General features: G+C 29.9%; 1 protein-coding gene across 2 annotated transcripts in view; it reads left to right on the top strand.

Moving 5' to 3' along the window:
• Positions 1-1,474: 1,474 nt before the first annotated feature.
• Positions 1,475-14,121, top strand: part of LOC107436094 (uncharacterized) — a 31,764-nt gene continuing 19,117 nt past the window's right edge. For both annotated transcript variants that reach the window (XM_071177191.2, XM_016047667.4), the window contains exons 1-3: positions 1,475-1,720; positions 6,516-6,638; positions 10,635-10,709. In XM_071177191.2, the coding sequence (XP_071033292.2) occupies positions 1,622-1,720; positions 6,516-6,638; positions 10,635-10,709 (297 nt within the window). In that variant the 5' untranslated portion in view covers positions 1,475-1,621. The remainder of the gene's footprint in view (positions 1,721-6,515; positions 6,639-10,634; positions 10,710-14,121) is intronic.

Genomic DNA, 14,121 nt, shown 5'->3' with positions numbered 1-14,121 from the left:
TTAGTGTCGATGAGCAACGGATCCTTCAAACTCAAGCTTTTTTCCTATGACAGATATGTTACTTTATAATTACTATTTTCCCGGAGTTGGCTACGGCATTTACACTAAGTTTTTAAAAAAATTATGACCATGAACTTTAAAAAACACCAGAATAGAAATTTTTTTAAAATCAAAATCAGTGAAGGCAATACTGTTTATGTGTAAACCGAACAACATCATACTGAGCTTTTATACCGTTATACCGATTTTTATCAACTATCCAGTGACTGTTAACAATAACTGTGCCTTATAGCGAATATAGCAATAGCGAATATAGCTTATAGCAATAGCGAATATAATTAAAAAAAAAAAAAATCTCGACTGTCCCTACACTGGTGTTTTTTTAACAATTTTTTATAACTTTTTTTTACGGTTAATAGCCGTTGCTTTATATTCTCAAAATTTATTTTTTTGCCTAAGATATTCAATTCCTATAGAGAGGGAGCTTGAAATTGAGGTGTACTCTGCGCAAAATAGGGTCCCAGTAGTTTGGTCCCCTTAATAGGAATTTTACTTTTTGCGTATTTCGCTAAATCATGAGAAATTTCTAAGCGAATTTAAAAAAAAATTTCACACGATTATAGACTTCATTGATTCAAAGATAAATCTATGTAAAAAATAACTTTTAGTAAATATTTATCATTTTTTGTTATTTAATAAAAGTAAAAAAAAATTGAAATGTAAGGTGTAAACTTTTTTACATCATTTTAAAGAATATAATTTTACATGGCAATATACGAAATTTGAGAGAAATCGGTCGAGAAGTTCGTGAGAAATTGAATTTAAAAAAAGTCGTACTTTAAAAATTCAAACATCGAAGCCAAACATCGTGGCGGCGGTCAGTAAGCGGGTGGGTAACCACTTTGATCAGCCTGCGTAGGAACCAAAGGTTCGAGGTTTCGGTCCTTGTTAAACTGTTCCATTGTAAAGTGCTCGACTTCACGCGCAGGTCGTCTGGCTACCGAAGTGGAGGAGCCATCCCCTCTGCAGAGGATCAATATTGTGAGGGCATGTCTAAGGATCATCTTCGGGGATGTTTCCCAGACCGTCGCCAATAGCCCATCGTGCAGCTCTAGTGCGACGTTAATAAAAGTATCTTCCTACCTACGTGAATCAGGTCATAACTGTTTTTGCAGCAAGTCACTCAATCACTTTAACTTCGATTTTTTTAAAAATTTAGTTGACCTTTTTACTGATTTTATATTCCGTTTATTAAAATAAGTTTAAAAAGAGCATCTATAAATGGAAAACATGTGAAATCGTTGTTGTTTCACATAAATTTCTAACGCTAATTCGTGACGTCATTTTGTTGCTTTAGATATCACGAAAATGATCGATTATGAAATCTTTCGGTCATGTGATTTGATGATATTTTTTGCATATTTCCTAAACTACAACTTTTTTTTTTCACGAGCAATCAGTATCGTATGTATTACCAAATTTATTTACTTTTTATCTAGTTCATTCTTTTATTTAATATCAAATTAGCAAGAGATGCAGATTCACTTTTATTGAGAAAACATAAAATTTTTAGAATTTTTCTCTTGAAATTCATCTTTAGTCCAAGGCAATCCTTTGAAATATGGCTGTTGTTAATGTAGAAATGACTGAAACATTAAGTCCAGATGTTTCTAAACAAACGTTGTCACAGGTTGTACGACAAAAAGAAGAAACCGAAGCAGTAGGTTTTATTGTGATGAATTTTAATTTTTTTCTTTGGTTTTATTTTTAACAGCTTATTTAACAAATAGGCTTCAAAAATGGTGCATTAGTAATACTAATTCATTTGCCGAAGACTGATTATCCAAGCATTACTGACGTATAATATTTTTGGCTTTTTAGTTTTAATCATAACTTTATAAATTACATAATTATAATAATGCTGCAGATTGTGATAAAAATAAATAAATAAATGAACAGGTCCAGCGTTGAGTCGAAGTCTTGAATCATAATGTCAAGCGATCTTGCTTCAACTGTTAAGAGAGTGTTAAATTGAATCGTGTTTCCGGTTCAAGTTCACAAAGTATCAAATAATTAAAGGGTAATAGTTTACAATGGGGGAGGGGGGCTCTCATTTTTGACTATTTACAAATAAACGAATATATATGTGAATAAGCTAAGAACCAATCACATAAAGGGAGACAAAAGTTGCGTCAACCTGAAGGTGACGCCATTGAAATCATAGACCACAAAGAATATCATGCTAACCAGAAATGGGATTTCATCAAAACTGAACGAAAATTATCGCCCAATCAAGGGGCCCACGATTCTATTCTAATTAAGATTAAGAGTGAACAGTTTACAATTTTATATGGCTACTTGCACCATATTAAGATTGTAGCAAATTTGATCGATATTTCGGTTCAAAATCGCTAACGGTTAGAAAAGTTTTGCCATATGTAAGTACTAAACTTTTCATTACTTCCGGAAATGTTCAAACATTTTTTGAGATTTTATTTCTCCGATACTTAATGTCATCTACCACTACAACTATTCAATTCCTATTCACTAGTACATAAAACATGTTAACTCCATTCTATTTTTAGGAACATTTTGTTTTTGCTGTATGGCGGTTGACAGTGCAGTATGCTACACACACGATCTTATTTTGGAGAATCCATTTTTAAAGCACATTAGTAAAGTAGTTTTATTGCGATTCTATTAAATCTGTTAATTCAAAAGTAAATCATTTCGCAATTTAGTATCTTGGAACAAATTTAATATAAAAAAGAAAGAATGAAAATAATTAATTTCCAAGAAAATAAAGTATTTTTCGATTAGCCGGGCGCAAAAACTTTAACTACTTTCTTAAAATTTATTATTTTTATTTTTCTTTAATTTTTTTTAAAATCTTATTTAATTTTTTATGCCTTTAAAAAATAAGTAAAATTTAAAAAAAAAAAAAAAAAAAAAAAAAAATTTGCGGTGGTCTACATTTTTTGGCGATTTTTCGCTTGCGCCAGGCTTACCGAAAAGTACTGAAAATCGTATCTCTTTCAGTTAGGGTTTCCCAAACTTATGACTTTTGTGTATCTTTTCTATATTTTTCGTAACGTAAAATGAATGCAATTTTCTACTATACAAAATTAAACAAAAGTTAAAAATCACAACTGGCTGTTGACATCACTAATTATTAACTGTTAACTCTACAAAAAATAGCCAATAGAAAAATACGTAATCGTAGATTTTCGTGGCTAGCTTTGCTTTTAGATAAAATTGTTTGCAATTTTCGTTTGTTGTAAGATGTTTCGCATGAGATCGCGAACCCCCCCTAAACTGTTCCCGCACCCCTCACACTTTGGGAAACACTGAGTTAGGGTAATAAATCGTGATCTAAATTAAACTTACAGGATGAAACTATACTTCTATATATAAATATACTATAATTTCAATTCAAAGTTATTTAATTTTGCGAAAATAATTAGGAGTGTGAGTATTAATTTCATTCGCAGTCTTTTATGATTTTTGAGCAGAAATAATTTCTAATGCATTCAAGTATGATGAATGAATGTCTTTTCTTTCTCTATTAGTAGTATGAAATATTTTTTGTCGATTTTTTTGTTGTTTGGTTCTTGTATGCGATTGAAAACTTGCGAAACTATTTATGACTTATTGATTAGTTGGCGACAGTTCTAGGATTCTCTTAAAATATTTTGTTTCCACATTTTCGAAACAAATATTTTGTCATTTTAAATAGGCAAAACATTTAAATATTTCGCATTCTTTATTGTAATTTTAATATGAGAATTGCCGAAATTTTTTTAAAAAAATTACTGTCGTGCGACAGACGTAATACAAATTAGAGATTTATATATTTTTTAATCTTTTTAAAATTCGCTTACAGATTCACCTATTCACTATTATCATTATGATTTTGGAACTGACTGATTTACTGATTCACTAATTTCCTAATTCGCGATCGCAACGAACTATAGGGGGCGTTGTTGTATGAGACGCTTACCTGCGATTTCTACATGAACCGTCATTCAGTTACTCTAGAGACGTCGTTAATGTAGCATGTAGCATTGCAACGTTCCTTCTTTATTGTGACTAATTAAATTAAAAAAGAAAAATGCTTGATATTCTTTCTTATGCAAACGAAAACAAAATGGTATCTCTTTTTATTAGAGAAGGAATATCCAAAACACATCGGAAAAATATTTGTACATTAACAGAAAAAAATATGCATATTCTTATAAGAGTTAAAACCTAATGCCCGAGAAATAGTTTTACTAAATTTAATGATATAACATGAAAGGCCCATTTAAACTTTACATTCTATAGTTTTAAGAATCATATTACTTCAAAAATTAAAATGAACAAAAAGTATACATAAGCCTCATAATTTTATGAAATTTAATTTTGTAAACTAAGTTTTTTGACAACAATTTTTATCAAAAAATTTCAAGTTTCAATAAAAATCATTATTTAGAAACTAAGAAACGTAAAATAAAGAATGCTGACGAAACAAAAACAAAAAAACAATTCTTTTTTTGTCGCCATTTTTAGTGCTACGAAAATTCGTCTTTGGGATTTGCCAAAAACAAAACAAGATGCAATTTTATTTTTTCAGGAGGGAAATATTTTACCGAAAAAACGAAAATGTACCAATTCCCACAACATAAAACTTTATCTTGGTAAACGTTCGTTTTGGAAATGTTATTTCATTTGGAATCTTATTTATCAGAGTTCATATGGCGATATGATTGTTTTGAATCTTTGCTAAACTCCATATCGGCTCATTTTCCACCGAAATCCGATTGACTATTTTGATTTTAAATAAAGTGTTTTATTTTATGAACTGTCGCAAAAATTTTAAGTGTACATTAGCGGCACTTAAAAACCGCCAAATCTGTAGCGGCGGTGGCGTTAATAAGTAAGTACCGAATTTTTATTCCATACTTTTCTGAATCATATTACTTCAAACATTGGAATATACAAGAAGTATACATAAACACATAATGTTATACCATTTAATTTTTCAAAAAAAGTATTTTGAGAACAATTTTTATCAAAAAATTATAAACTAAAAAACGGAAAATAAAGAATTCTTAGGATAAAAAAACGATTTCAAGAATTCTTTACATTGAAATAAAAACTTTCATATTGTTTCTTTTTTTATTATTCTTATAGCTCTTAATCAGACGTAAAAAACCATTCTGTAGAGAACCATCATCAAATGAAAAAAAAATATTTACAGTCAAATTTTTTATTGTAAAAATCATTGCACTTACCTGATTTATAATTCCCGGAGAATTCCAAAATGATAAGTTCCTTGTTTGAAAACTTTATTCTCAAATAATAGATGCATAGTTTATCCCTTCATTACTTTTAGATAACATACTATACAGCAAAATTTTATAATAGATATGAAATTGAATATGTAGCTAAAAATAGAATAGCTGAATTCTAGTTGAACTTATTCTTTCAACACTAAAAAATACTTACCAAGAAAGCGATTAAAATTAATTAAGAATCAGCACAAATGGCACTATTTCAAGTAACTTGGATAATTTTTTATTGTTGTTTTCCGAATTATATGGATACAGAAATATATACTATTCTATAACGAAGAAGAATATGTTATAACTATTACAATTCTGCATGTTCTGAATTCATATTTATTCACTAGAATGACGAAAGCAATGTTGACTTCACTTTAATTCGTAATGAATTAAAGACAGAAGAAATGCATTTTACCTTAATACACACATCTGTAACAGTATCCGAAATCGGAAGTCATCAGTTGCAAGTTTGTTGATAATAGAAATAAAAAATTATTGCGGAATTTTTCTTCAAATGTTTGGCGTGTTCTGTTCCTGAAAGATTTACTAATATTCTGGAGATTTTTTTCAAGTTCTTCGGCCTTTTCCTTAGGGAAATTTTGTTTCTTATTTGCTGCTAAAAAATGGCGTCTGATTCAGTCAATGATTTCGATGGAACTAAATGAAAACGTGATAAATTAATGTCCCATATTTACAGGCTCCCGCTAGACGGCGTACTCGAGCGTTGCGATCGCGAATTCTCCAATCAGTGATTCGTTTCATTCCTCTTTTTTTCTTTCATTTATTCGATATATCAATAATCATTCATAATTATTGCCATAATAGTGTGAACCTACAGTAGTATGTTTTTAAAATTAAAAACAATTTTAATAGCATCCATATGGAAAATAAACTAATTCAATAAACAATTGAAAACTATACGTGTAATCCATCTTTCTTCCTAATAATAAGCAATAACTACAATCAAGAGTTTCATATTTTTCTTTTTAAGCAAATGCATTTGATTTTTTTATTTTACGATAACTTCTTGACAGACATATTGCGCTGAGACTTCGAGTAAAGATAAAAAAAAAGTACAATCTGTTTTGATACCATTGTGTGTTATAAAAAGGAATTGTATGAAAAATATTTCCCCTTTAATAACTTCTCTGTTTTGATAATCGTTTTCTATAATGCTTAATTTGTTTTCAGGAAATAGAATCTCTGTGCAACTTGATGTATCAGCTGAACAAGACGCGCACCAAGTTCGAGTCCACAGTAGATATAGTGAAAAATCTTAATTCACCGTCGGATAATTCACTGGCTTTTAACAATGTATCCTTCAATTTATGTTTAGTCGTTATTTAGGTCAATTCATTTTAATGAATCTTTAAGTACACGCAGCAGTCACCAATCTATTGATCCTTGCGATATCTTTCAATATCTTTTGAGCCAGAAAATATTTGATATGGTTAACCGTTACCCCATCTCCAACTGATTAGAGTGGGTTAAATATCACCTTTCAAAACAAAGTGCCATGTTTCATTGATTTTTGTTTCAAAAAAAGTTATTAAAGGTAACTAGTGTTCAAGTCAGGGTTGACAGGTTTTTGACATGTGACAGTTTTTGACAGTTTAAACCATGGTTTAATCCGTCACGTCAAAAACCTCACTGTCAAAAATGTCGAAAATGTCAAAAACCTATATTCATATGTGAAATTTAATTAATGCATAAAATTTATATATTTTTTTATAAAGGATAGTGTTTCTAAATATGTTCTAGAAAAAATAAATTAAAAATTTTGAAGAAACACTTATATTTTGAATAGTAACCAAAATCTTGTACTTTTGAAAGCTCACATCTTTTGTAATATTATGTATTCATTTTCATGTGTTATTGAAAATCTGCAGTGATATTATTAAGAAACTTATTTATAACCAAATTTAGTGTATAGTATAGATTATACTAAAAATTAGACATTTTTAAAGATAAACATTAGCAGTTTTGTACATTAGACATCTTTTAAAGAAAAATCTTTTTAATATCCTTTTAAATCTTCTTAATAATCTTTTTAACATAAGACATTACAAATTTAAGTGCTTTCTGTTAAATACACAGAGTAGTTAGTGTCGATTTACAGTATATTCAGCCTATTCATTTACTATGCTGAAAATTTAGTTTATCCAAATACTTGTGAATTTCATTTTGCTGAATACTATATAGTTTTGTTGAATATCTAAATATTCAGCTGTTGAATAATTACTTCTTGCTTTCAAGATATGCATTATTTGTATTCTTAATACAAGTGGAGAAAAAAAAATTAAGAGGTAAAAATTGTTTTTAAATGATAAGTGTAATAATTATAAATAAATATAATAAACAATATGAATTATATTTATCATTATTCACAAATATAACTACTTTTAAATTCAAATTAACATACTGGATAATAAAGATATTCGGTATAACATTAAAATTTTTTTTTATACACTTGTATCAAGTTTGTATTTATACAACATAACTTGTAAGTTCCTTATAAATATTAGTTATATGTTCCTTATATGTCAAAAATGCATAGTAATAAACTTTTAATCTTCTTAAGTATCAAAAAAAATTTTTTTTTTTCAAAATATAAATATTTAAAAAATTTTTGTGCAAAATTTTTCTGCACATGCATTTGAATATAAATTTTTGAGATTTTAAATCTGTTATTTTACCTTAATTTTAATTAAAAAATATTTTAAAACCTGCTGATTACCTATAGTATAATTAAATTTCAATATAATGCATGGCAACTGTTGGTAGTTTTGAAGTTTATATATTTTCTTGGCAAACTTCAGTTTTTGACATTTTTGACGGGTTTTTGACGGTTTAAACCAGTATTATACCCTTGTCATGTCAAAAACCACTTTTTGACGTCAAAAACCCAACCCTGGTTCAAGTGAATATATTGCATCTCACTAACCACTGTCACTCGGTAACTATTCAAAGAAAACCATTATTAGCTTCATCACCTGTTTGTCAGGGCACTCACGTTCATGAGAACGGGAGTTCGAATCCAGTGAGTGGTGAACGCTAAATTTCGGGTGACTGGTGCAAGCTAAATTTGTCGGATCACAAAGTCCTCTATGTTCCCATATTAAAAACAAATACCTCTGGGGGTACTGAATTAGAGATTGATCGTTCTCTGGTTCAGGTCAAAATTACAATCCGTGGATGAATGAATGGGTTCACCCTATAAACGGGTGTGACGTGTGGGTGAGGCAGAAGTCGAATTCTCGGCCATAGATGACGTCACTGAAAAACGAGAACAATCGCACCCTTAATGGCCTACGACGACGACAACAACAGCAACAATCTCTGCGAGACCCTGAGTACAATACCTTTAACAACATTTGGTTCAGTTTTAGCACTTGGTAAAATAAAACTTTGAGATTTTTCCTGTTTAGATGCGTTTTAACAAAGCGATTCTCTAAGAAAAAATTAAATTGAATTTATCCTGGTCGGTCGGAGATTTTAATTACAATAAAAATTGTAAGAAATATAAGAAATTCTATTGAAATACACATTTTTGGACAGTTTTTTGGCATATCTTATTATCTGAGTCAAGTGGATTTTTTTAGAGACCAAAACGTGAAAATATACATTATAAAAATACCCTGTACTATGCAAAAAATTAAAATTTAGCATTTTGTGTAACATTAAAAAAAAAAGTTAACAAAGCGAATTTTATCACTTTTAATTTCGTCTGAGTAAAAATCACGTTATTATTTAAAGATCGGATCTCAAGAGTGTGTAAAGTAAAACATTTTAAAAATAGAAATATGCTACAAATATAGATTTAATGCTTTGTTCAATTTCTTCATTATTTTGACGTTTCGTTCCATTCATAATAATAATAACAAATAAGAAAAATGATTTAAAAGCTCTTTCAAAACCGGAATAAAAATTAAACGATTTAAATGCACGAATGAATTTTTATTGGATTCTTCAATTATTGAAATAATTTTTCCTAATATATTTCATGCCAGGTGAAAATTTTTAATGAGCCACTTCCTTGAAATTTGATTAGAATCTAAAAATTAAAGATATGAATTAAGTAATGTTCGCCTTATTGCCGATTTTACTTTTAAAAATTCTTAATTCGTAGTTAAAATTGGAGTCACTGTGTAAATAAGGCTTGAGTTATTATATAATTGGATACTTTCACTGCAAAAAGAAGAAGATCACAAATACTCACACATGCGATCTATGACGTCAGCTGATCATTTATAAGCAAAATGGCTAGTTAAGGCTGAGTTAAGTTTTTCCACATAAGTTAGAATATTAATTAATATGAAGTTAATTAAATACAGCTCCGTATCACGCATGGAATTTGTTGAAATATAATTCTATCTCGTCTACGTCTTTTACTTAACTTAGATTTATTTATGTATTTTTTTGTAACCGTGACATTTTTTTGTTTTGGGTGCTTGGCAACTTAGTTGCATAATTAGTTTATGTTCTACATGACTTGCGCTTGTCTTTGTGTTAAGTAAGAAATATATAGTGAAACAATTGAAATCTTTGTGAAAGAATATAGAAGGTGTCACCTTAGAAAATTGATAATTGACCGACTTGGCTTACTCAAAATGGAATGAGAAGAACAGTTAATAACGTAAATATATGCCATGTTTCAACAACCAATCACGATCGAGATAATACAATCACTACGGGTACTTGAAATTTGTTAAAATGTTTTCATTACATAAAAGAAAAGCATTTTTGCCAGACCTAAAACAAACATAGGGAGCATAAATTTCGAAAGGCGGTTGGAAATTTTCGTGTGCTTATTACAGATGTGATGACTTTTGTTTTAGGCCAGAAGCATTTTCTGCGATTAAAAGGCGTAATTTTTTTAAATTTCATTTCATTTCATTTTTTTTTAAAAATTTGTTCCTGTCAAAGATCCAATCAGCGATAAAATGATGATAAATTTTGCTATTTACGATGGAATTTTGACTTATATTGACATTAGGCAAAGAGAAATCTAGTTGGAAAGTTATCTACTTTCTAGTTGGAAAGTTATCGACATTTTTATAACCCTTATTGGAGTTAAAATGGTATTGTAAATTCTGCATATCACGGCAAGAAAACGATTGATCATCAGGCATGAAAATTAAGTTCCTAGTTGAAAAGTGATTGGAATTTTGATAAACGATAAATTCTATTTGGTAATTAAATAACTATTAACTCTGCTTCTTAGGAAACAATTGAAACTTAATAATGCATGTTAGTATGTAGGTAGTTAGTTATGAAAAAAAAACTCTGTTTTCTTTAATAAAGTATTAGATGCTTATTCAAAGAGATGTTGGTCAAAATAATAAAATTCTCGTCAGTTTAGGTGGAGAATATAACGTTGAAGTGGTAAGTATGGATACATATGATTTTAGTTGTTTGAGAGATATTTTTATTTATTGTAGCAAAAGGATTTTTAGTTAAATTGCTATGGGAATCCGTTAATTTGAACTGAGTTTTTCGTTTGAAATGCAAACAAAAAGGGAACGGGAATTTACTGCTTTCTTTAAGATAATTTTTAGGGAAAACAATAATACATTTCATAAAGCAGTGACTTCGAAAATTAATTCAAGGGAACAATATTAGGAAGATTTCGCAAATTTATGTTAGTTTCCGTACACTCCCGTATGTAGGATTTTAAGTAATGGCGCTTGGGCATTTCTAATGCGCAAGCATCAGTTCTGGTGAAATGCGCATGCATCAGTGACAAAATATTAAAGTTACGTAACTGAAAATAAGAGATTTTGTAAAAACCGTAAGTTAAAAACGCTAAGGTAGTGGAATATCATTTTAACTTTGATTCAAAATCAAAACAAACATTTACTATGGATGTGGCATACGATTCAAGATGCTTTGTTCTACGTAAAACTGCGGATCTGTGAGAAGAAAAAAAAAAGATCGATTACAGATTTTGATGAATTCAGCGATAAAGAATGCAGCCAAGGGCGCCGGCAGCGGGGTGCAAGGGGGTGCACTTGCACCCCCCTGGTTTTTTTTAAAAGCAATTAAAGTGATACAGAAAAAAAAATTTATAAATTTTTTTTATTAAGCATATTTTTATGGAAAAACAAATAATTAAGTAATTATTGATACATAACAATTAAAAAATTGTTTAATCGAACAAGAATTGTAATCGTCTTGTTTGCTGTCCAAATCCGTTAATAACTTTTTCAATGAATTCTGAGTCATCTTTGATTATTTTCTTATGCACACTGAGCATTCACAAACTTGGGAGATATCTAAGCTATATTTTTAAATTTCATTTAATAAAATGCAAATAATATTACATTTTCTATAAGTTATTCAGTTTAACAAAGTTGTATAACACAAACTGACTTCTCGCAACTGTAAAACTTCATCAACACAATAAATACCAATGTTAAGCGTGCACAAACGTTAGTATACGAAACTACTGTTTGCAGTTATTTGTGTTTCAAAGTCAGTAGCTATGCCAGCGTCAGCGCGATCGCCTCTGGGCAAAATTTGCAAGTACAAGAAATTCGTACTTTTTTTAAAATATCTTGCTAACAATGAAGAAATGTATCTTGAAAAAATAAACAGATGAAAGTATACGTAATAACAAAACAAATTGTAATAGCAGAATATTTTAAATTTTTTTTCGGGGGGAGGGGAGGGTAGTTTGTTAGAGGGTTGCACCCCCTTTTATATTATTCTGCCGGCGCCCTTGAATGCAGCTTATTATTATTATTCATGTTAATATTTAAAAAAATATTACTGAACTTCTACTGATTATTTAACATCTTTTAACTAAATTGTATAGTTAAAATAAATATCATTTATAATTTTGAAATAGCGAAAATTTATCTAGTTTCTTATGAAACTAGTGCAGTTAGACAACCATAATGTTAAACAAAAACCAATAAAATAATTTTTTTATTGAATGAACCAATGGCTGTAAGATCACACGATTCCTTTCTAAATTTCATCAATACATTTCTCCAAATTCCCATTCCACGTTCATGTTTTTATTGGGTGAACAAATTAGTTCGGCCCGTCTTTTTGTGATCAAAAATGCATTTATTTCAGAACAAAATGAATAAACAGATTAATCAAAGTATTGTCAATTGCTGGCTACTACTTTTTCCTAACTCTCAGGCAATTTTCGAATTCCATCTCGAAACAATTTCTCGCCTTTTGAGGCAATCCAAGTTGGGAGCCAATTTTCGATTTCTGCGAAAGAAGTGAACTGGTGACCTGCCAAATCATGCTGCATCCGTCGGAACAACCAGTAATCAGAAGGAGTGTCCAGTTAATATAGCGGGTGCGGTTAAATATCCCACTTGAGTGTTTCCAAATAATTTTTTACGACTTTTGCGGCATCAGGCTGACCGTTATTAGGCAGAAGAATAACTTTGTCATGGCTTAGCTCGTATTCCGGTCGTTTTTCTCGTAATGCACGGCTCAAACGAATCAGTTGTAGCCAATATCGATCGCCCATAATGGAATCACCAGGTTGTGACAGCCATGGGCGGATCGTGATTTTGTGGGGCCCTGGGCTGAAACTTCTTTGGGGCCCTAATAGCCATTTTGTCAAAAAACTGTTTTCTATAGGAATGTAGATAAGCATATAGAAAAAAATTGGACACTAAAATAATTTTATTTATTTTTTTATTTATTTATTTTTATTTGTCTATACAAACAGCAATTGTACAACATTATTGCAAAAGAAATTGACAGGTCATGTGTAGATATGTCATATAAATTATAAAGCAATCTTTCTGCATTTTGGTGCTGCAAATTCCTTTATTTGCTCATCACATTGTAAGTCCTTCGTTAAATCACAATTTATGGAAAGAACTAATAAATGATTTAGTCGATGGTTCGACATTGTTGTTCTATATTTGTTTTCTATATATGACATCCTGGAGAGAGAGAGGGCGCTCAGCTTCACAGCTACTAAATGGCAAAGTTTAAAAAATCTTCTGAACCGTGTAGCAATTTGGGAAAACATCAACAAATTTCTTTTCATAAATTAGCATAAAAATTTCACTGCAAGAGGTGTAAGACTCTGGCTTAGACTGAAGTAAATAAGATTTTAACTGAATGCACTCATTCACTAAATGCTCGTCTAAGTCATCTGGATAATAATCAACAATATTACGTACACTTTCCAGATCTATGTTTTCCATATTTTTGCCTTGCAAATCCATTAAAAATTTGAATTTCTTACTATACATCTCATAGACTTGGCTCTTTTTATTTAAATCCATCCACAATCAGCTTATCCAACGCAACGTTTAGCGTGTCTCTTTTAAATTTTTCTGCGCTGCGTATACTGAGTATTTATTTGTACACTTATCTGAAAATTTTGGAGTAATGCGTCTCTTGTTTATGTCATTGTAGTCTATTCCCACCCTAGTACTTAATTTTTTAACTTTCTGTTCGTATTCCTTTTGCTTCTGATCTGATTGGTGCCTTATGTTGTTCACGAAGTCTTTTAATGATACAATTAACTTGTTGCCTTCACGTGTCAACCACACTGACATTGATTTCTTATGTTCATTAGAATTTTCATCATTTTCTAAACAAGTTCCTATGTGTTTCCAATCAGAAAATCCGGTTGTGTATTGAGAAGGAATTTTAGAAAAAAGTTTGCAAGTCAAACAAAAAACAGTACCAACCCTGGTTGAATAACATAACCAAGATCTTTCCAATGATTGACCATTTTTCATTCTCTTAATGAAATACCTATTTAAAAATGTTCTGTTTTGTTCTTTGTATTTCTTTATTGAAGCTGAAT

This window comes from Parasteatoda tepidariorum, chromosome 2, assembly GCF_982258835.1.
Source record: "Parasteatoda tepidariorum strain Cologne lab strain chromosome 2, Ptep-v5.0, whole genome shotgun sequence".
In the NCBI taxonomy this organism is placed as follows: Eukaryota; Metazoa; Arthropoda; class Arachnida; order Araneae; family Theridiidae; genus Parasteatoda; species Parasteatoda tepidariorum.
Note: the sequence above shows the minus strand (reverse complement) of the source record. Positions and strands in the feature narration are given on the sequence as shown.